The sequence below is a fragment of the Aricia agestis genome, chromosome 22, assembly GCF_905147365.1.
Source record: "Aricia agestis chromosome 22, ilAriAges1.1, whole genome shotgun sequence".
Classification (NCBI taxonomy): domain Eukaryota; kingdom Metazoa; phylum Arthropoda; class Insecta; order Lepidoptera; family Lycaenidae; genus Aricia; species Aricia agestis.
The window spans coordinates 7,557,388-7,581,579 of NC_056427.1; the positions used below are offsets into that span (position 1 = coordinate 7,557,388).

General features: G+C 34.3%; 3 protein-coding genes and 2 long non-coding RNA genes across 11 annotated transcripts in view; 1 reads left to right on the forward strand and 4 right to left on the reverse strand.

Moving 5' to 3' along the window:
• The window catches only part of LOC121738200 (zinc finger protein 260-like), a 190,336-nt gene that overhangs the window by 133,299 nt on the left and 32,845 nt on the right, over positions 1 to 24,192 (reverse strand). Inside the window, exon 5 of the mRNA XM_042130119.1 lies at positions 19,321 to 19,364. Coding sequence (XP_041986053.1) covers positions 19,321 to 19,364 — 44 coding nt within the window. The remainder of the gene's footprint in view (positions 1 to 19,320; positions 19,365 to 24,192) is intronic.
• Positions 1 to 24,192, reverse strand: part of LOC121738206 (zinc finger protein OZF-like) — a 137,480-nt gene that overhangs the window by 29,729 nt on the left and 83,559 nt on the right. For 3 of the 4 annotated variants that reach the window (XM_042130143.1, XM_042130148.1, XM_042130145.1), the window contains exon 1: positions 4,328 to 4,460. The exons of the other annotated variant lie outside the window; for it this stretch is intronic. In XM_042130143.1, coding sequence (XP_041986077.1) covers positions 4,328 to 4,435 — 108 coding nt within the window. In that variant the 5' untranslated portion in view covers positions 4,436 to 4,460. Of the gene's footprint in view, positions 1 to 4,327; positions 4,461 to 24,192 lie in introns of those variants that run through there. 4 annotated transcript variants of the gene reach the window in all.
• Positions 6,885 to 8,662, reverse strand: LOC121738227. The gene is made up of 2 exons (XR_006037257.1): positions 7,741 to 8,662; positions 6,885 to 7,322 (listed from the first exon to the last, which is right to left on the reverse strand). It is a non-coding gene; the product is annotated as an uncharacterized LOC121738227 (long non-coding RNA).
• Positions 12,442 to 14,794, reverse strand: LOC121738226. Its single transcript, XR_006037256.1, has 2 exons — positions 13,298 to 14,794; positions 12,442 to 12,879 (listed from the first exon to the last, which is right to left on the reverse strand). It is a non-coding gene; the product is annotated as an uncharacterized LOC121738226 (long non-coding RNA).
• Positions 17,573 to 24,192, forward strand: part of LOC121738209 (gastrula zinc finger protein XlCGF57.1-like) — a 76,145-nt gene continuing 69,525 nt past the window's right edge. For all 4 annotated transcript variants that reach the window (XM_042130156.1, XM_042130152.1, XM_042130154.1 and 1 more), the window contains exons 1-4: positions 17,573 to 17,753; positions 18,930 to 19,022; positions 19,139 to 19,304; positions 20,269 to 20,499. In XM_042130156.1, coding sequence (XP_041986090.1) covers positions 17,646 to 17,753; positions 18,930 to 19,022; positions 19,139 to 19,304; positions 20,269 to 20,499 — 598 coding nt within the window. In that variant the 5' untranslated portion in view covers positions 17,573 to 17,645. The remainder of the gene's footprint in view (positions 17,754 to 18,929; positions 19,023 to 19,138; positions 19,305 to 20,268; positions 20,500 to 24,192) is intronic.

Consider the following 24,192-nt stretch of genomic DNA (forward strand, 5'->3'; position numbering starts at 1 on the left):
AGGCTATAAGTAAAAACAGGTGTTTAAAATATTGAATGTTTATTTTTTTCTTACTTATTACCAACAAGGTAATTAAAATACCAACTTTTTTATTTGATTAAGTATTAATATTATAAGTTAAGAAGATATTAATATTTTGTTTGTTAATTATTACCAATTTTAAGAAGTTTTTTGAACCTATTTTGTTTTGTTGATATTATAGTGCAGCCGATTCAGGCGAAATTGAAAAAAAAAAACATCTTTCAGCGCTGCTACTTTCACAGTGAACTCTCTACAAGGAACACGTACACACCCACACATAGTACACAGTATTATTACTTATTTTTGTTACACACTGTAGATATATACATATTAAGTAAGTATGTCTTCTTATGCCAGTATTTCTTAGAAAATGATTACCTATTTATTACTGAACAAAAGACTGGTTTGCTTTAATTAAATAAATAAATAAATAATAAAAAATGTTTTATTTCTGAGTAAATTTGAATCAAATTTTTTCAGAATGTCTACCTGATGCCTACCACCGGTTCGGGAACTACCCCGGCGAGAAGAACCGGCGTAAGAAACTCGCACGGGTTCCACTTTTTACCAAAAAAGTGAGAGAAAAATTATTCTTTTAAAATAAAGTTTACAATTTTGTAACTTAATATTATATACAATGTCAACATACATAATTGTAGGTCATAATATAATAATGTAGAAGTAGCCTTGCAAGAAGCCATCCTACTCCCAAGATGTGCCATCTTCTATGAAATCATTGACCTTATAATAAGCTTTGGCACACAAACGCTCTTTGACTACTTTTTTAAATTTATTAATGGAAAGATTTTGAACGTTTTCTGGGATTTTATTGTAAAGGCGTATACATTGACCTTTAAAAGATTTACTGACTTTACTAAGTCTGATCACTGGCATGTCCAGCTTGTGCTTATTTCTAGTATTTCTACAGTGAATGTCACTTTTAACTTTAAATTTATTTATATTTTTTCTAACATATATTACATTATCCAAAATGTATTGAGAAGCAACAGTTAGAATACCAATTTCTTTAAATTTATCTCTCAGAGATTCTAAAGCAGACATTTTATAAATAGAACGTATGGCTCGCTTCTGCAGCACAAATATTGTATTAATGTCGGCAGCGTTTCCCCATAAAAGGATTCCATATGACATCCTACTATGAAAATAACTAAAATATACTAATCGTGCCGTGTCTTCGTCAGAAATTTCTCTAATTTTTCTGACTGCATATGCTGCAGAACTGAGCCTACCTGCTAGATTAGCAATGTGAGGACCCCACTGTAATTTACTATCAAGTGTAATACCTAGGAATACAGTGTTATCTACCAAATTCATCTTCTCATCATTTAATAGCACATTGGTTTGGACTTGCCTAACATTGGGCAAAGTAAACTTTATACATTTAGTTTTACTAGAATTTAAAAGTAAGTTATTAACATTAAACCAATGTACTATTTTTGAGAGAGCACTGTTTACCTCGTCGTAGTTCGACTGTTGTCGCTTCACTTTAAAAATAAGTGAAGTGTCATCAGCAAAAAGCACTATCTCATTATTATTATCCTTTACTAGATAAGGTAAGTCATTTATATAGATGAGAAAAAGAAATGGGCCTAAGATAGATCCCTGTGGGACACCTAATTCTATTTTGGTTCCATTGGACCTTTTACTATTTACCTCAACCCTTTGAGTCCTATTTTTAAGGTAAGAAGTCAAAAGGCTGAGAGCAGAGTCCTTTATGCCGTAGTGGCGCAGTTTCCTGATCAATGTAGCATGCTCAACACAATCGAAGGCTTTGGAGAGATCGCAAAACACACCTAAGGCATCCTGCGACTCCTCCCAAGCTTCAAAAATACTACAAAGAAGTCCTATACCAGCATCCGTTGTGGATCGACCCTTAGTAAATCCGTATTGGTTATCGTGCAGCAAATTATTTGAATTAAAATGCACTAGTAATTGTTTTAAAATATTTTTTTCAAATATTTTACTAAAGGTCGGTAGAATCGATATAGGCCTGAAATTAGTGGGATCCGATTTAGTCCCGGCTTTAAATAAAGGAACAATCTTGCTATGCTTCATCAAGTCAGGAAAAACACCATTTTTTATGCAGTTATTAAAAATCATTGCTAGATGAGGAGCTACGATATCAATTATTGATTTAATAATTTTTGTAGACATGCCCCAGAGATCTGCAGTATTTTTAATATTCAACAATTTAAAGGTATCAATAATATCTCTGGGGTTAATTTCTCTAAACTTAAAATTGACATCACACTCCTTTACATTGTCTCTGAGTAGCTTTTCGGCAGCTTCAGGTGAAGAATTTAAATTTTTAGTCGTTGAGACCGGAATGTCAGCAAAAAACTTTTCAAAGACCGTCGCAACTTCTTGATCATTAGTAATCTTTTTATTTTCAAAGTATAGTTCAAAATCAGAGCTGCGACAGGATACATTTCCAGTCTCACCAGCTATAACCTGCCATGTTGTTTTTATTTTATTTTGAGAGTGTTTAATTTTGTTTTTTATGTACAGGGCTTTAGCAGCTTTGCAAACTTTTCTAAAGGTTTTTGAGTAGTTTTTAACATATGCTTTAAATACTTCACTATTGTTATTACACCTTTCATCATATAGTTCATATAATCTTTTTCTACTAATTTTAATCCCCTTTGTTGCCCATTCAATAAATTTAGTTTTTTTATTACTGTTTCTAACTGTTTTAGAAGTAAATATTGAATTAAATTGAGTTCTTATCACCTTAAATAATTTATTAAAAGCTTCATCAGAGCTATGTGACCTATCCAATAAATGGATATTTGAATTTAATTTACTTCTAAATTGCTCAATACGTTTTGTGGTCACAGGAATAAACACAAGATTTTTCTTCGCGTCACTGTCACATTTCATATTAAAAGAAGCTATTTGTCCACAGTGATCAGAACTTAGCTTATTAATTATTTCTTTTTTATCAGGAATAAGATTAGTAAATATGTTGTCAATACAAGTGGCTGTAGTCTCACAGACCCTTGTAGGTTCCTGAAACAAACTGTAAAGGTTATACGATTGAAATAAAGATGTGAATCTAACAGTAGTGGAGGTTAAATCTAATAAATTAATGTTAAAATCACCACATATAATAACCTTTTTATTAGATGCACATATTTTTGACAAAATTTTTTCCATTGTTACTTCAAAAGAATCGTATAACCCTGATGGAGGCCTGTATACGCCCACAATGATTAGATGGCTCAGCTCTATGCAGGCCACCTCTATTATTCGTTCAGTAGAGAGACTCACAATATCCTTACGTTCCTTAAACTTCAAATTGTTTCTGATTAAAATTAGAGAGCCTCCTCTAATGGCATTTTCTCTACTGAACGAACTTGCTATCTGGTGATCATTGAAATTGAAAATGAGTTCATGTGATCTGAACCAATGTTCAGATATACACATAATATCAATGTTAAATTCCTTTAAAAATAACTCAATTTCAAGTTCTTTACCTACCATACCTTGTAAATTCTGATGCACCAGATTAATCAAATTACATTTATTTTTCCTCAGTTTAATTGAGTCTATCAAGTTATTGGTAGGATTTTCAACATTTAGACTTGAACTTAATTCATTTGTGCAAGAGATGTCCTCCATTGTCTTATTATCTAATTTAAATAAATATTTGGAACTATTAAGAACTATTAAGTTTAATTGAGAGTAAGAGTGATTATAAAATCAAAATAATAATGAATAAATAAGGGTTTAGTTTATTTCAGTTCCCTAATATAGTACATATTAACGAGAAAAACATAATAAACGCCATAATATATGTTTATTTTAAAACTATTTAAAAAAATTGCAAAAAATCGATTTATATAAAAAAAAATCGATTATTTTCTTAAGAAAAATCGATTATTTATCTGCAAAGTCACATCCCTACTTAGTAGTGATACCTAACGATTTTCATATGAAGTATTGGTCAGATAAGTATGACAGCCAGTGAAAATTTTGTTTTCAACGGTTAGAAAAAAAATATTTGATAGCCAGCATCAGACATCAGTGTTGGGACACATTGTTTATTACAGTCAAAGAGAATATAATCACTACGTAATGTAGTTTACATTTCGATCATCAGCATGAATCAAAACTTGGTAAGTAGCCGATATATCGAGCGAAAAGATCCGTAAGTGTGATGTTTGGTGTACACGAACTTCCGAATATGTGAGACATTCGAAATAGAAAAAAGAATAAAAGGAGTTTTGATTGATCCGGATTCTAATCACAATCTACAGTTTTGGAATAAAAAAATAAGTTTTACCTTAAATTTAGCTAGTTTCTCATAAACATTTTGCAGATGTGTACCGTAAATGTTGATAGTTCTTTTATTTACTGATAGGCATAAAGAACAGCAAGATTTTTTTAACATTTCGTTCTAGATATTCATATCACAATAGACATATCATTCTGTCTACTCTGTTCTTAAGGTATTTTATTTTAATAATTCTAAACCACAGATTACTAGTATATATTTCTAAACTCTGGTGAAGAATTGAAAATAAATTTGTAAAAATTTAATAAAAATTTGTACAAAACTTTCGATGGAGTTTTGGAGGGAACACAAAATGGCACGTTTCTTGAATTTGTATCACTTGCCCATGCACGACATCGAATATTTTAATGGATAATATTCTACCAATGTGACATTAACAACCGAAATAGGTGTTACCTATTTCGGTTTTTTTAGGAAATTTTAGGAAAATAATACAAAAATACAATGGCACTCTTTCGTATTCCCAGCAAAACTCTCCTTTTTCTTCTTTTGTATGTTGTGCCACAGACAAGGTAAAAAGGTCAGGAATAGGGCGGGAAAACCATGATATATGGGAAAATCATATTCCTCCATTAAAAATTTTCTTTATCGTTTTACTATATCGTCATGTCTAAAGTCTAGTCAAAGTCTAACACTTGACCGATAATAGCTGGTCACACGGTGTCACAACTCACACCTGCGTGTATCGTCTTGTTGCACGAAGCTTCGTGACGATAGACGCATATATGCGGCCGCGGCTTAATACGAACAAAGGACAAGGAAGCCAATTGTTGGGCGTTTAGCTAAATGAGCTGCCCAGAAACGTGCAGTTTTCATAAAAGGTCATAATAGCCACCCAGAAAGAGCAAAGTCTACAGCTGTCTTAATTATGTCTACCTAAAAAGCACTCTTATCCTAAGTAATCACATACGGTTTTGCTCGATCGAGCAATAACGTCGAGCAAAACCCGCGGCTCGGGATTTCGTGCACACATTCAGCATTGCGCGATAGTTTTATTCTAAATCGATATATTTAATTCTATCAAGAAGGCTCGATACGAGCCTTCGAGCTGTCAGTTTTGCGGTCCACACAGTAATAATAATTACTCGATTTGGAGTAAAACTATCGAGCAAAACCGTATGTGAGTAGTGAGTACTTAGCATTACATTGGCAACTCACAGAGGCCTCAGGCCGCCATAACTTAAAGAAGAAGAAGGTTTTTTGGGAGAATGTGAAAGAGTGATGTTGTGTTTTTATATTTTTTTCTTAAAATTGTGTTATCTGGGTTTTTAATGTGTAATATTGGTAGGATATTAACCATTAAATATTCGTTATCGTGCACAAGTGTGGGAAATTGATGTAGTAACCAGAAACGTGCTCTTTTGTGTTCCCTCCAAAACTCCATCAAAAGTTTCAGTAAAGCGTCCTACCACTTTACTGAATCGACCGACTTGACTTCTCGACTGTATTGACTATACTTAGACTTTGACTAGACTTTGGACCTGACTGACCTGACGATAATATATAAAAAATTGTATTAAAGAATATTGTTTTCCCGCCATAATATTATACTCGACACTGGCCATGGTTATAGCCGAAGTGCCATTATATGAAAAAAAAAAGGAGAAGAAGAAGAAGGAGTTTTTGGGAGAATGTGAAAGAGTGACGTTGAGAAAAGCGCGGGAACTTGCAAAAGGCGGACGCGGTATTTTTTCGGAAAATTTTAAAATTCTTTTTATCTTTAATTAGTTAATTAAATAGTGTAGTTTTAGTTTTATTTTTTCTTTCTTGTAGTTTATATTCATTTTATTTGGTAAGTTTTTATTTTATAACGTAGTTAATAAGAATATTATGGAGGAGCCCGACCCGGGGGGACCTGGTCCCCCCGTTGGTCATTATGTTACTATATCGAACGATTCGAGCATGGATACTGACACCTCATGCTCAGTAAATACTAGAAAACGCCCAGCGATTCCTAGAAAGCGGTGCAAAAAGTGCCAGAAAAAAATTAAAAGGGACCCAAAAAAGGCTAATCCGAATATCAATTGCATGTGTCTTAGCGACACCGAAATCCACAATGTCCCTAAACAAGACGTTATTCCTGAAACGCAGACAAATACGAGTACAATTGAAAAAACCCAGGGCTTAGATTCACGGGTCGGTAGGATGCTGTATAAAGATACAGACTCTTCTCCTTATATTGTCCATATACAAAAGGTACCAAAGTCGCCTAATGAAAACATAAATTTTCACCCCATAGTGTTTGGCCATTACTTGAAAACAAATAACATTAAAAATATTGTAGATGGTAGTATTAAGAAAATAGCCAGAAACCGATTATCTGTAGCCTTTTCTTCATATAATGAAGCCAATAGTTTTATAAGTAACCCTCAATTCAATTCAGAACAATTTAAATCTTTTATTCCATCATTTCAGGTAAGTAGAATAGGATTAGTTAGAGGCATACCTGCTGATTGGTCCGATGATGATGTTATAAATAATATTACTCTACCAATTGGATGTGGTGAAATACTAAAAATTAGGAGGTTAAAGAAAAAAACAATAGTGAATGGAACCGCTCAATTTAATAACACCGAATCTGTGGTAATAACATTTGACGGACAGACGCTACCAAAGAGAGTCTTCATGTGCTATAATGCACTTCCTGTAGACTTATATATATTCCCTACAATTCAGTGCTTCAATTGCTGTAGATACGGACATGTCAAAAACCAATGTCGGTCAACACCTAGATGCTTTAGGTGTGGCCAAGGGCATGCTGGTGACAGTTGCTCAGTTGAGGAGGAGTCTATTTACTGTTGTATTTGCCACGGTTCGCACATTGCAACTGATAAAAAATGCCCAGAATTCCAACGCCAAAAATCAATTAAGGAGTCAATGGCTCACAATTGTCTATCCTACTCAGAAGCTTCTAAGTTACATCCTCCCATTTCAAAATTATATTCTGACGTGTTAATATCATCTACTTCTTCATCATCATCACCTGTAAATACACAAAAATCATTTTTCAACAACAATAATAATAAACAGAATTTGAATTTAATACAACGGTCATATAAAAAAACTGTTTTCAAACAACCAAAATTGCCACAGAAACAACAAAATGGGTATGACAGACAAACACATAATAGCTTAATAAAAGATTATAATCCTCCATTAGGAGATAATGGATCTGCATATCCAGCTCCCGGTATTAACATGGATTCGATACAAGAAACAATTTTAGCATTAAACAAACTGATTACATCATTATCATCTTTATCACCGTCCAACGCTGCCATATTCACCACTGAATCACAAATTAATACCACTTCCAACAATGGACAACGTAGTCCAGTGGAATTTCCGCAGTGTGGTTAGTAAAAAACACGAAATTATTTTTTTAATTAATAAATACAAACCTATTGTTCTTTCCTTACAAGAGACATGGCTCAAGCCGGAATCACTTTTCAGGATTTCTGGCTACACTTGTCTCAGGGAAGACAGATCAGATGGGTATGGTGGTACAGCCATGCTTATCAAACACCATCAATCATTTCATCACATTCCTCTTCCATCACATCACTCTGATTTTTCAATCATTGCTGCATCTGTAAATAACATATGTTTTGTTTCACTGTATATACCTCATCCTTCATATTGCATCTTCTCTGAAATAAAAAGTATTATTAGCCAATTACCACAACCAGTAGTAATTCTAGGAGACTTCAATGCACAGCATCAGTCATGGGGGAGTCACAAAGACAATCAATGGGGTTACGAAGTTTTAGATTTAATAGATTATAATAAACTGTGTATTCTCAATTCCGGCCAACCTACTCGGCGCACTGCTCCTCATGAAGGTTGTAGTGCACCAGATTTGTCAATATGTTCACCAAATCTATCATCTGTTTTTCATTGGAATGTGTTACAGTCAAGTCATGGAAGTGATCACTTTCCTATAATTCTATCATTTCCAGGTAAAGATAAAAGTAAATCGAATCAGTCTGAATCAATAAAGTATCATATTAACAATAATTCTAACTGGGATAAATTTCAAACTTCACTCAGGAATCAGTTATCTTTTCTTCCTGAAATATCATCAGAAAATGAGTCACTATGTGCTGAGGCTTTGACTGCAGCATTTATAAAAGCTGCTGATGAATCATTTCCAAAAAAAAATACTTCACGTCATCATACACCATCTCCACCTTGGTGGGATCAAGAATGCACAGTTGCCATTAAGAATAGGAAAGAGATTGAAAAACAATATAATACAAATCCAAACATAGCCAACTATCAGCTATATCTTGATTGCGTTAAGGATACTAAGAAATTATTCCGGAAAAAGAAGTTACTTAGTTGGAGAAATTTTTGCTTATCATTAAATCCAGGTATTCATCCTACTATAGTATGGAAAAACATAAGACGGTATAGTTCTGCATTCACTACCCCATCTCACCCTATATCTGACTCTTTAGCTTCTGAGTTTCTAGATAATTTAGCTCCTCCCACTATTTCTACCGAACCTCCTCCTCCTTTACAAAATGTAAATTTTGAAGACCTAAATTCGCTTTTTACAATAGAAGAGTTAAAAGGGGTAGTACAAAACTTAAAAGATTCTTCTCCCGGATTAGATGGCATTCCATATTCTTTCTTTCAACATGCTGATGAGGAAATTTTACAATACTACCTCAAGTTGATAAACCAAATTTTAATAACTGGTAATTTACCCACTTCATGGAGAAAACAAAAAGTTATTCCAGTACCAAAACCCAACAAACCCCCTTCTTTGGCTACATCATATCGCCCCATTGTTCTATCCTCTGTTTTATTAAAGATTGCGGAACATTTAGCTAAAAACAGACTAGAATGGTTTGTAGAAAAACATAACCTCCTTTCGAATACACAGTTTGGATTCCGCAAAGGTAGAGGTACCATAGATAATATTGCTATATTAACCACAGATATACGCACAGCATTCACAGAAAATAAATCTGTTGTTGCATCTTTTTTGGATATAAATTCTGCATATGATAATATTATTATAAGTATCCTAAAGGAAAAGCTAATTCAATTTGGTTTGCCCTTAATTTTAGTAAATTTCATTATTAATATTTTAATAGAAAGAATAATAATTTTAAATAACTCTTTGGAAACTAGAACTGTTCGAAAAGGCATTCCTCAGGGGTCAGTCTTAAGTCCACTACTTTACGATATATACACATCCGACTTAGAAAATTGTCTAGATTTAAGTATCATAAAATTACTTCAATATGCAGATGACAAGGCTATTTATGTAATCAATAGTTCGATAAATATTGCATGTAGAGATCTTATTATCGCTTTGAAACAGTTAAAATCTTGGATGGACAAGCATGGCTTAGACTTGTCCATTAATAAAAGTTCCGTCGTTTTATTTACCCGTATGCGTATGCCTCCTCCTATTACTATTATTTATGATGGAGTGCCAATTCCCGTTAAAGACAAAGTCAAATTTTTAGGGCTATATTTAGATGGAAAATTAAATGGCAACGCACACATCGATTACATCTGTTCCAAATGTGAGCGGCTTCTAAATATGTTAAGGTGTTTATCTGGTGTCTGGTGGGGATCACATCCATTTACTATGAAATTAATTTATAATGCAATAATTAGGAGTGTCCTAGATTATGGCACTTTTCTTTTGGAACCGTGTAGCGTAACTGGTTTACAAAAAATGGACAAAATACAAGCGAAAAATCTGCGGAGCTATGAGATCATCTCCAATAAACGCACTTCAGTTGGAATGTTGCGAACCTCCTCTTCAACTCCGTCGACAATATCTGGCGGATAAATATTTTGTTCGTTGTTATCAATTTAAAAATCATCCCTTAATTCCAAAACTTAGAACTTTATTTCAACTGTGTCATAGTAATAATAAATACTGGCATCATAAATCTCATCCCTTACTTCTTACTAGTTATCGGAAATTCTTAGTAATTGACGCCCCTACTTTTCGTTCTCAAACTTTTCCATTATTTGATTCAGTATATGAAGCTCTAACGCTTGTGCCAGATATTAGACTTGACATTGGCATTCAAAAATCAGATACATATTTTGCCAACAATATATTTAAGTACATCACGAATAACAATTGGCAGGGTTACCACCACATGTATACAGATGCATCTAAGGATACTACAGATAGTTGTGTTGGAGTTGGTATCTACCATTTACAATATAATATTGTACAAAAAGTAAAGTTTCCGCCTGAAACATCTGTTTTTACAGGAGAGTGTTACGGCCTTTTTAAGGCTGTTGAGTATGTTTTACTTGGCAGGCTTAAAGAGACACTAATATTTACAGATTCTTTAAGCTCTCTACAATCCCTGATTAAATTTCCTTTTAAATCAAAAAATTGTTATCCAATTATTGTCCAAATTAGAAACCTTCTATATCAATGTAAACTTCAAGGCTTTTCAATAACATTTATATGGATACCGAGCCATTGCGGAATTGTTGGCAATGAAATTGCCGACAAATTGGCAAAAGAGGCTGTTTTCAGTGGTGATTTGTTCCCTTTTAATAATTATGCGCATGATTTGGCTGCTCTGGCACGGAGTTCCCTATTGAAATCTTGGAATAAGTCGTGGGCCTTGAGTAGCCAAACAAAAGCTATACAGTATCGTAAAATTCAACCAGAGATCCCTACTAAGCCCTGGTTTTCTAAAATATTCCTCTCTAAAAATATAACAACATCAATTATTCGGATGAGACTGGGTCATATGTGCATTCCAACGCATCTTAGGAGAATTGGCGTTAAAGATGATGATTTATGTGACTGTGGAGAAGTAGGTGACTTAAACCACATTATCCTATCGTGTTCCCTCCATGATCATTCCCAACTGTATAATAAACTATCTTTAATCCCTATTCCATTTCCTACTTCTGTAAATATACTACTTGCTTCCAATGATAAATATGTATATAATTGTATATCTAATTACTTAACATTAAATAATATTAATATTTAGAATAAGTTATATGTCATTTAGTTTATTGTAGAATTTAATTATTTACCACACTGTTTTAATTAACTTTCTTCCAAATTCCGTTTCCTTTTATTCCTTCCGCCGTTCCTTACCTTTTTACCCTGTCTGTGGCACAATACGCATCCTTTGTGTCAAGTTGCCAAAATAGAAGAAAAAAAAAAAAAAAAAAGAGTGACGTTGAGAAAATTTTGGTAGGGAAAAGCGCGGGAACTCGCAAAGGGCGGACGCGGTATTTTTTCGGAAAATTTTAAAATTATTTTTATATCTATAATTAGTTAATTAAATAGTGTAGTTTTAGTTTTAATTTTCTTAGTTTTTGTATATATTAATTTTATTTGGTAAGTTTTCATTTATATATCGTAGTTCATAAGAATATTATGGAGGAGCCCGACCCGGGGGGACCTGGTCCCCCCGTTGGTCATTATGTTACTATATCGAACGATTCGAGCATGGACACCGACACCTCATGCTCTGTAAATACCAGAAAACGTCCAGCGATTCCTAGGAAGCGTTGCAAGTGCCAGAAAAAAATAAAAAAAGACCCGAAAAAGGCCAAGCCTGATATCAATAGCATGTGTCTTAGCGATACCGAAAACCACAATATTCCTAAACAAGACATTATCCTTGAAACTCAACCAAACGTGAATACAACTCAAAAATCCCAGGGCTTAGATTCACGGGTCGGTAGGATGCTGTATAAAGATACAGACTCCTCTCCGTATATTGTCCATATACAAAAGGTACCAAAGTCACCTAATGAAAACATAAACTTTCACCCTATAGTGTTTGGCCATTACTTGAAAACAAATAACATTAAAAATATTGTAGATGGTAGTATTAGGAAAATAGCCAGAAACCGATTATCTGTAGCCTTTTCTTCATATAATGAAGCCAATAGTTTTATAAGTAACCCTCAATTCAATTCAGAACAATTTAAATCTTTTATTCCATCATTTCAGGTGAGTAGAATAGGATTAGTTAGAGGCATACCTGCTGATTGGTCCGATGATGATGTTATAAATAATATTACTTTACCAATTGGATGTGGTGATATACTAAAAATTAGGAGGTTAAAGAAAAAAACAATAGTGAATGGAACCGCTCAATTTAATAACACCGAATCTGTGGTAATAACATTTGACGGACAGACGCTACCAAAGAGAGTCTTCATGTGCTATAATGCACTTCCTGTAGACTTATATATATTCCCTACAATACAGTGCTTCAATTGCTGTAGATACGGACATGTCAAAAACCAATGTCGGTCAACACCTAGATGCTTTAGGTGTGGCCAAGGGCATGCTGGTGATAGTTGCTCAGTTGAAGAGGAGTCTATTTACTGTTGTATTTGCCACGGTTCGCACATTGCAACTGATAAAAAATGCCCAGAATTCCAACGCCAAAAATCAATTAAGGAGTCAATGGCTCACAATTGTCTATCCTACTCAGAAGCTTCTAAGTTACATCCTCCCATTTCAAAATTATATTCTGACGTGTTAATATCATCTACTTCTTCATCATCATCACCTGTAAATACACAAAAATCATTTTTCAACAACAATAATAATAAACAGAATTTGAATTTAATGCAACGGTCATATAAAAAAACTGTTTTCAAACAACCAAAATTGCCACAGAAACAACAAAATGGGTATGACAGACAAACACATAATAGCTTAATAAAAGATTATAATCCTCCATTAGGAGATAATGGATCTGCATATCCAGCTCCCGGTATTAACATGGATTCGATACAAGAAACAATTTTAGCATTAAACAAACTGATTACATCATTATCATCTTTATCACCGTCCAACGCTGCCATATTCACCACTGAATCACAAATTAATACCACTTCCAACAATGGACAACGTAGTCCAGTGGAATTGCCGCAGTGTGGTTAGTAAAAAACACGAAATTATTTTTTTAATTAATAAATACAAACCTATTGTTCTTTCCTTACAAGAGACATGGCTCAAGCCGGAATCACTTTTCAGGATTTCTGGCTACACTTGTCTCAGGGAAGACAGATCAGATGGGTATGGTGGTACAGCCATGCTCATCAAACACCATCAATCATTTCATCACATTCCTCTTCCATCACATCAATCTGATTTTTCAATCATTGCTGCATCTGTAAATAACATATGTTTTGTTTCACTGTATATACCTCATCCTTCATATTACATCTTCTCTGAAATAAAAAGTATTATTAGCCAATTACCACAACCAGTAGTAATTCTAGGAGACTTCAATGCACAGCATCAGTCATGGGGGAGTCACAAAGACAATCAATGGAGTTACGAAGTTTTAGATTTAATAGATTATAATAAACTGTGTATTCTCAATTCCGGCCAACCTACTCGACGCACTGCTCCTCATGAAGGATGTAGTGCACCAGATTTGTCAATATGTTCACCAAATCTATCATCTGTTTTTCATTGGAATGTGTTACAATCAAGTCATGGAAGTGATCACTTTCCTATAATTCTATCATTTCCAGGTAAAGATAAAAGTAAATCGAATCAGTCTGAATCAATAAAGTATCATATTAACAATAATTCTAACTGGGATAAATTTCAAACTTCACTCAGGAATCAGTTATCTTTTCTTCCTGAAATATCATCAGAAAATGAGTCACTATGTGCTGAGGCTTTGACTGCAGCATTTATAAAAGCTGCTGATGAATCATTTCCAAAAAAAAAATACTTCACGTCATCATACACCATCTCCACCTTGGTGGGATCAAGAATGCACAGTTGCCATTAAGAATAGGAAAGAGATTGAAAAACAATATAATACAAATCCAAACATAGCCAACTATCAGCTATATCTTGATTGCGTTAAGGATACTAAGAAATTATTCAGGAAAAAGAAGTTACTTAGTTGGAGAAATTTTTGCTTATCATTAAATCCAGGTATTCATCCTACTATAGTATGGAAAAACATAAGACGGTATAGATCTGCATTCACTACCCCATCTCATCCTATATCTGACTCTTTAGCTTCTGAGTTTCTAGATAATTTAGCTCCTCCCACTATTTCTATTGAACCTCCTCCTCCTTTACAAAATGTAAATTTTGAAGACCTAAATTCGCTTTTTACAATAGAAGAGTTAAAAGGGGTAGTACAAAACTTAAAAGATTCTTCTCCCGGTTTAGATGGCATTCCATATTCTTTCTTTCAACATGCTGATGAGGAAATTTTACAATACTACCTCAAGTTAATAAACCAAATTTTAATAACTGGTAATTTACCCACTTCATGGAGAAAACAAAAAGTTATTCCAGTACCAAAACCCAACAAACCCCCATCTTTGGCTACATCATATCGACCCATTGTTCTATCCTCTGTTTTATTAAAGATTGCGGAACATTTAGCGAAAAACAGACTAGAATGGTTTGTAGAAAAACATAACCTCCTTTCGAATACACAGTTTGGATTCCGCACACAGACTACTAAGGGATACTACGTATTTTCCGCAAAGGTAGAGGTACCATAGATAATATTGCCATATTAACCACAGATATACGCACAGCATTCACAGAAAATAAATCTGTTGTTGCATCTTTTTTGGATATAAATTCTGCATATGATAATATTATTATAAGTATCCTAAAGGAAAAGCTAATTCAATTTGGTTTGCCTTTAATTTTAGTAAATTTCATTATTAATATTTTAATAGAAAGAATAATAATTTTAAATAACTCTTTGGAAACTAGAACTGTTCGAAAAGGCATTCCTCAGGGGTCAGTCTTAAGTCCACTACTTTACGATATATACACATCCGACTTAGAAAATTGTCTAGATTTAAGTATCATAAAATTACTTCAATATGCAGATGACAAGGCTATTTATGTAATCAATAGTTCGATAAATATTGCATGTAGAGATCTTATTAGCGCTTTGAAACAGTTAAAATCTTGGATGGACAAGCATGGCTTAGACTTGTCCATCAATAAAAGTTCCGTCGTCTTATTTACCCGTATGCGTATGCCTCCTCCTATTACTATTATTTATGATGGAGTGCCAATTCCCGTTAAAGACAAAGTCAAATTTTTAGGGCTATATTTAGATGGAAAATTAAATGGCAACGCACACATCGATTACATCTGTTCCAAATGTGAGCGGCTTCTAAATATGTTAAGGTGTTTATCTGGTGTCTGGTGGGGATCACATCCATTTACTATGAAATTAATTTATAATGCAATAATTAGGAGTGTCCTAGATTATGGCACTTTTCTTTTGGAGCCGTGTAGCGTAACTGGTCTACAAAAAATGGACAAAATACAAGCGAAAGCCTTGCGTATAATCTGCGGAGCTATGAGATCATCCCCAATAAACGCACTTCAGTTGGAATGTTGCGAACCTCCTCTTCAACTCCGTCGACAATATCTGGCGGATAAATATTTTGTTCGTTGTTATCAATTTAAAAATCATCCCTTAATTCCAAAACTTAGAACTTTATTTCAACTGTGTCATAGTAATAATAAATACTGGCATCATAAATCTCATCCCTTACTTCTTACTAGTTATCGTAAATTCTTAGTAATTGACGCCCCCACTTTTCGTTCTCAAACTTTTCCATTATTTGATTCAGTATATGAAGCTCTAACGCTTGTGCCTGATATTAGACTTGACATTGGCATTCAAAAAACAGATACATATTTTGCTAACAATATATTTAAGTACATCACGAATAACAATTGGCAGGGTTACCACCACATGTATACAGATGCATCTAAGGATACTACAGATAGTTGTGTTGGAGTTGGTGTCTACCATTTACAATATAATATTGTACAAAAAGTAAAGTTTCCGCCTGAAACATCTGTTTTTACAGGAGAGTGTTACGGCCTTTTTAAGGCTGTTGAGTATATTTTACTTGGCAGGCTTAAAGAGACTCTAATATTTACAGATTCTTTAAGCTCTCTACAATCCCTGATTAAATTTCCTTTTAAATCAAAAAATTGTTATCCAATTATTGTCCAAGTTAGAAACCTTCTATATCAATGTAAACTTCAAGGCTTTTCAATAACATTTATATGGATACCTAGCCATTGCGGAATTGTTGGCAATGAAATTGCCGACAAATTGGCAAAAGAGGCTGTTTTCAGTGGTGATTTGTTCCCTTTTAATAATTATGCGCATGATTTGGCTGCTCTGGCACGGAGTTCCCTATTGAAATCTTGGAATAAGTCGTGGGCCTTGAGTAGTCAAACAAAAGCTATACAGTATCGTAAAATTCAACCAGAGATCCCTACTAAGCCCTGGTTTTCTAAAATATTCCTCTCTAAAAATATAACAACATCAATTATTCGGATGAGACTGGGTCATATGTGCATTCCAACGCATCTTAGGAGAATTGGCGTTAAAGATGATGATTTATGTGACTGTGGAGAAGTAGGTGACTTAAACCACATTATCCTATCGTGTTCCCTCCATGATCATTCCCAACTGTATAATAAACTGTCTTTAATCCTTATTCCATTTCCTACTTCTGTAAATATACTACTTGCTTCCAATGATAAATATGTATATAATTGTATATCTAATTACTTAACATTAAATAATATTAATATTTAGAATAAGTTATATGTCATTTAGTTTATTGTAGAATTTAATTATTTACCACACTGTTTTAATTAACTTTCTTCCAAATTCCGTTTCCTTTTATTCCTTCCGCCGTTCCTTACCTTTTTACCCTGTCTGTGGCACAATACGCATCCTTTGTGTCAAGTTGCCAAAATAGAAGAAAAAAAAAAAAGAAAGAGTGACGTTGTGTTTTTATATTATTTTCCTAAAATTGTGTTATCTGCGTTTTTAATGTGTAATATTATTAGGATATTAACCATTAAATATTCGTTATCGTGCGCAAGTGTGGGAGAGTGATGTAATAACCAGAAACGTGCTCTTTTGTGTTCCCTCCAAAACTCCATCAAAAGTTTCAGTAAAGCGTCCTACCACTTTACTGAATCGACCGACTTGACTTCTTGACTGTATTGACTTTATACTTAGACTTTGACTAGACTTTAGACCTGACTGACCTGACGATAATATATAAAAAATTGTATTAAAGAATATTGTTTTCCCGCCATAATATTATACTCGACACTAGCCATGGTTATAGCCGAAGTGCCATTATATAAAAAAAAAAAAAGAAGAAGAAGAAGAACTAATAAATATAGGTATACTAGTAATCTGTGTAATAAATGCGAAATATCTGTGTTCACCGATCACCAGAGTTTAGAATTATCGAAATAAAATAATTACACTAAAATACCTCCCACGAAATGTTCAATAAAAGTTGCTGCTCTATATGCCTATCTGAAAATAAAAGAATTATCAACATTTACGGTACAGATCTGCAAAATGTTTATGAGAAACTAGCTGAATTTAAGGTAAAACTTATTTTTTTATTCCAAAACTGTAGATTGTGTTAAATAATTAGAATCCGGATCATTCAAAACTCTTTTTGTTCTTTAGGGTTCCGTAGTCAACAAGGAACCCTTATAGTTTCGCTCTGTCCGTCCGTCTGTGTGTGTGTGTGTCTGTCTGTCTGTCTGTCTGTCTGTCTGTCTGTCTGTCTGTCTGTCTGTCTGTCTGTCTGTCCGTCTGTCCGTCTGTCCGTCTGTCTGTTTGTCTGACCGCGGCTTTGCTCAGAGACTATAGAACCTACAAAGCTGTAATTTGGCATGAATGCACATATTAATGATGCCTACAAAATGGTACATGACAAAAATTAGGTACATGAAATCTTAAAAAAAAAAAAAATATGGTACCTTCCCTACACATCAAGCGGGGATGATATATTTTTTTCGCGTCCACCCCATCGTGTGGGGTGTCGTTGAATAGGTTTTTTAAAAATATTGAGTATTCATAGATCATTTTCCGATTTAGGGATCCGTTTGTGAATATTAGGTAAGTGGAAAAAATTGTTAGAGTCCAGTGTCCCCCCTTTATACCAGCTAAACGGTTGCTGCTGGAAATGTGAAAAAATTCACAGGAGTAGGAAATAAGCTAAATTTAAAAGGAAAACTATCAGGGCTAAAAAGACTTCATAAGATATTGAGTAATAGTCCAGTAACTGAGATGATTTTGTTAGTAGTGTAAAACATGTTATAAATGTATATTCATTGACTATATAAATAAATAATAAAACCTTTATTCACTGACTGTAACCATACAATTTTTATAGCAAAACAATAAAAACACATTTAGTTAGGATGTCCTTCGACATAGGCCTTCCCCATTTCCTTCCATTTGTCTCTGACCCTGGCAAATCTCCTCCAACCTTTTGGAAGGTCATCCTCCCACACATTCATTGACTATACACAAATAAAAAAAAACTAGCGGTACTACGGAACCCTATATTGTGCATGGCCTGACACGCACTTGGCCGGTTTTTTTCTATTTCGTATGTTTCACATAGTTAATACCTCGATCGTGTATCTGGTGTTGTTGAAATATGACAATTGCCTGGAAAATGCGTAACATGAGAGTGATGAATAAAATCATTATCTAGCAATCCTAACTTCATATCAGACTTTATCTATCTTGTTATTGTTGTCAAACAGGTGAAAGCAGAGTTATGTTTTCTGTGCTACATATGTCGTGCGAGACTACAACAAGTTGCCAACCTTCAGAACATTGTAACAAGCAGTGGCCAGGTACCTAAAAGTTAAAAAATGAGCATCCTTAATGATTGTATTAAGTATGTATGAATGTATTAAGTAACATTTTTGAAAATATTTATTTAAAATTGCTATTAAACATAATGTTACAGTTAACAAAAACTTTAGTCCATCTTACGACACAGAATATTGAAAATGAAACGGTACAGGACCATGTCGTGTTAGTCAAACAGGAGCCTCTGGAATTTGAGAATGTCCAGTACAGACACATGGAACATGATGATGTGCCCATAAAATTTGAAATGGAGATTACTGAGTGTGAGTATATTTTTACCTGACTTTTCCAGGCGGGAGTACAGAAGTAGAACATCATTAGATCTGCAATCAATATAAAACTTACATTAATTTCCCATATATTTAACCATCAAGATAATAAATTCATAATATTATTTCAATTATCCTTGGTGCGAAAAATCTAAATAATAAAATAACAAAAAAAGGATATGGACGAACAGTCTATAGATGGCCCCAATTTTATAATAATTAAAAAAAAAAAAAAAACCATCAAGATAATATGATGTGCTAGGGAATAAAACCGGTTAAGTTCATTTGAGTGTGAAAGTAATTTTTGAATTGTCTTCTCTTGACCCATCTGCGTCAATCCCTGTTAATATTTTCAATCAAAACTGGCAATCAAAACAAAAAAGGCTCTAAAAAGTTTATTTTCAAACAAAAGCGGATTAGTTCAGTAACAGTAGTTGATACTAGTTTTTAGCCATTGTGTAAGTAATTTGTTTTTCTCTCGGCCTTTTTTTTTTTTCATGAAATAAGGGGGCAAACGAGCAAACGTGTCACCTGATGGAAAGCAACTTCCGTTGCCCATGGACACTCGCAGCATCAGAAGAGCTGCAGGTGCGTTGCCGGCCTTTTAGAGGGAATAGGGTAATAAAGGAGGGTAGGGATGGAAGGGGAGGGAAGGGAATAGGAGAGGGTAGGGAAGGGAATAGGGTAGTGGAATTGGGCCTCCGGTAAACTCACTCACTCGGCGAAACACAGCGCAGGCGCTGTTTCACGCCGGTTTTCTGTGAGAACGTGGTATTTCTCCGGTCGAGCCGGCCCATTCGTGCCGAAGCATGGCTCTCCCACGTATACGGCCTAATCCGGTTCTGTTCGCTAGCTCCTTATTGTATATAGTTTTTGCACAACAGTTGAACATCCATCCATCTGTCTTCACATAGTTTCCCATTTGTAATTATTATCCTTACACTTTGACAAATTGTAGATACTTGTGAGATTGAAATAACAGACAAAGGTATTGACTATGGAGTAAAAGAAGAAAAAACCACCAATCAACATGGAAATGAAATTGATGGAACAGTGCAAGACTCACGGGTTGTGGATTGTATAGTGCGACCAAGTCAAAGTGATATTAACAAACATGTCCACCAAAGTCCAACAACACACCTGGTCGTAGAAGATCCCAAGGGCTGGGGGGGTCAGCCAAAAGGTAAAGGTAATATATTAAATATTTATTTATTTATTTTATTTATATTTATTTATCATAATTCATCACACACTTAAACTATAAATCAAAGCGCACGGAAGTGCGCAGGCCTAGTTCCAGCAGGCCGCGCGCATGCCGTGTACTATTTACACGAAACGTTTCGACGCACTTTTGACCCCCCTGTATGTCAGTGGCTATTGCGAGAGCAAAGATAAAATTATACCCACTTAATTATGAGAATTATGTGTATGCCATTTAAAAATTTGGTTTGCAAGAAATAACCGCTAATAAATCATTTGGTCAGCATACAAAGATTTTGTTAGCAATAATTACAATCAGGCTGCAATTCGTGTTCTGTAAATAATCATGAAATGGTCAGCAATTTAAACACAAACTGGCAGCAAGTTTTATTATGTATCTGCAAAGTAAACAGTCACTCTGCAGAATAATTACTTGGTCAGTAAGATTATACATTCGGTCAGCAGAGAAAACATTTCTACAATCAACTTATTTGACTGGAAAGCATATTTTAATTTTGGATGGCCATTTAAATAGTTGTTTTGTAAAGTAAAGTGTAAAGTGGGCGGAACAGAAGCCGACGCATAACACAGGTAGCCAATCGTGTGCGAGTATTGTCATTCGGTGACTGTACGGCGATTTGTAGCAATCAAATTGTATCGCAGTTTTGTTATCGTTAGATTTTTGCATAATTATTGATATTTTCGATTGTTTGATGACAAGATGTTAGTTCCAGACTATGATTCGGACACGAAAAATAGTAGTGATATTGAAGAATTGGTAGTTAAGAAAAAAAAGCTGTGCTTGGACTGGAACTTAGTTCAAAAGTTTGATAACTGGGAACAAGCCGAAACGTACGTTAAAACTGAAGGTATTTGGGCACTACATTATTGTCACGAAACAGAAGACGGGAATAAGAAATATTATAGGTGCAACAAGTTGAAAAGACGTGGTCCACAATGCTCTGCTAGGATTTATTTACTATTGGACAGCACTGCAGATTCCGTGATTTTGTTTAAAACTAATGCTGATCACGATCATGACGAAAAAAAGGAGTTTGCCTCGGCTTACGGTTTGTGTGACACTCTAAAAAACGAAATTAATCGATTATTTGATTTAAAAATGAAACCAAAAGCAATAATGCAATGTCTTACAAAGATGGAAAATATTCAAGTTCCTAAGATGTCTCAGTTAAGAAATTATCTAAGCGATCGACGTCGTGCTGTATACGAGCAGTCGACCATAAGTTTAGGAGAGCTTGCAGCTTGGATCAATTCACACTCAAGTCTTCCTATAGATCCACATGAAGCTTTTGTGATTTGTCACCAAATTGATGATAGTGATGAAAAAAATCCCATTTTCAGTTTTATTATTTCCACAAAATATTTGATTGAAATTTCAAAAAATGCCAGCGTCGTTCATGCAGATGCCACATACAAATTCCTCTGGCAGGGTTTTCCTATTTTGGTCTGTGGAACCACTGACCAAAACCGCAAGTTCCATCCTATATGTTTAACGGTTTCAAGTAATGAACAAAAAGAAGACTTCAAATTGATGTTTCAAGGGCTTAAGGACAAAATATTCGAAATTTTTGAAATTTCTTGGAATCCAAAAGTATTGGTTTGTGATGCTGCTAAAAGTATTCAAAACGCATTTCTTGAAGTTTTTGGAGATAATGTGGTAGTGCGCATGTGTTGGGCACACGCAAAAAGAAAAATTCAAGAAAGGGTTGAAAAGATCAAAAGCAAGGTTTTGCGTAATAATATTATGAATGATGTTGATTCGTTGCATTCTATAACTCACGAAAATGTATTTGACGCAGCTTCTAATGCTTTTCTTCAAAAATATAAAGATCAGACTGAATTTATCACTTATTTCAAAGAACAGTGGTTAGAACAAAATCGTAACTGGTTTTTGGGAGCGGCCCCCAATTCTCCATCAACCAACAACGCTTTGGAGTCATTTAATAGAGTTATAAAGGACACCCACACTCTGCGAGAACGCTTTCCTTTGTCCAGATTTTTGATGGTTGCAGAAGAAATGGTACATCAATGGTCCAATAAATATATTACTAACCCTGAAGACAATTACATTGCAAACACACCCTCTTTAACTACAAAACACTGGACAGAAGCCTACCAGTGGGCCAAAAAAACCAAAGAAGTAATTATGCTGCGTAAAGATGACAATTATAATTATTATCAAATACCAGCTGGTCAAGCTACTAATTGTGAAGTTTTCGACGCACAGTGGGAAAGTTTTGATGATTTCAAGAAACAAAATTTCAGTAAGTGGCTTGTCTCACTGCCAATTGAAGGAGAGGAATGGAGAGAGGGAAAATGTGACTGCCCAGCTTTTTTTAATTTCTACGTATGTAAACACGTGATTGGCTTAGCCATCCGCTTAAAGCATGTGGTGCCTCCACTTAAAGCAAAAAATATTCCCATAGTAGAAAAGAGGAAACGTGGCCGGCCGTCAAAGGCAAAACGAGCATTAATTATACAATAAGTATAATATTAAAAATTAACTTTTGAATTTTGATTGTTTGATTATACTTAATAATATTATAATTTTTAATAACAAAAAAAAAAATGTTACATTTTCTTAAATATTATAATTATAAAACTAAACGGCTTCTTTATTATTCCTTCAAAATATCCCTGCTATAATACTAAAAGTAACCTACCTACCGAGAGAGAATAAATAAATGAATTATCAGTAAGCCCATTTAGTGCTTTTTAAGTGACATATTTACTTATTACTAGCTGTCCCGGCTAATGTTGCTTTGCCATAATAGGTATAAAGTATTTCGCCCATATTATTTTATTGAAGTGACTAAATAAGTATGTTACCATGGCGACGTCCATCGCTATCCCGTCGCACAAACGTCACTAAAAAACTATAATTTATTCAAAAAATGCACTTATCAATATAAAAAGTACCCAGTAGCCGATTCTCAGACCCACTGAATATGCATATAAAATTTGGTTAAAATCAGTAAAGCCGTTTCGGAGGAGTACGGGGCCTAACATTGTGACACGAGAATTTTATATATAAGATTTGCTAGACTAAATTTAGCGGCACTAAACTGATTTTTTGCTTATTCTCTGAGTGCAGCTTACCAAAATTGCAGCTATACTATATACAGATAGTCAAGTAATAGATGTTTACCAATATTCTTATCCTAAACAATTTCCCCGAATAATATTGCAATGAGATATTATGTGCATTTTATTGCAGTCGAAACGCAAAATTACCCGAATAATCATGCAATAGACAGTAATGATCAGAGCTACCTACTCCTATAAGTTGCGTTTTATAATAATAATAAAGTTTATTTGCAACTACATACAGACATGGTGCAGATTTACATAATAATATGATATTATAATTCCAATTAGCAGCCGCAAATTAGCTCATGCTCGGCATTTGCTGGTACACCCAGGGGCATATTCAGCGCCGGTCTTCCGCAAGAGCCATTGGTGACGACATGGATATCATTATAAACCAAGTAACTAGAACAGCTAGCGAATAACTTAAATAACTTTAATTGTTGTCGCATTGAGTCAAATAGTCGCGCGTCGCCGCCACGTAACTATATTATTGGCAACACACAAGACGTCTTAACTCTTATCTATGGTTAAGAATTATACGTCATTTATGTTACTTTTTATAAATGTTACT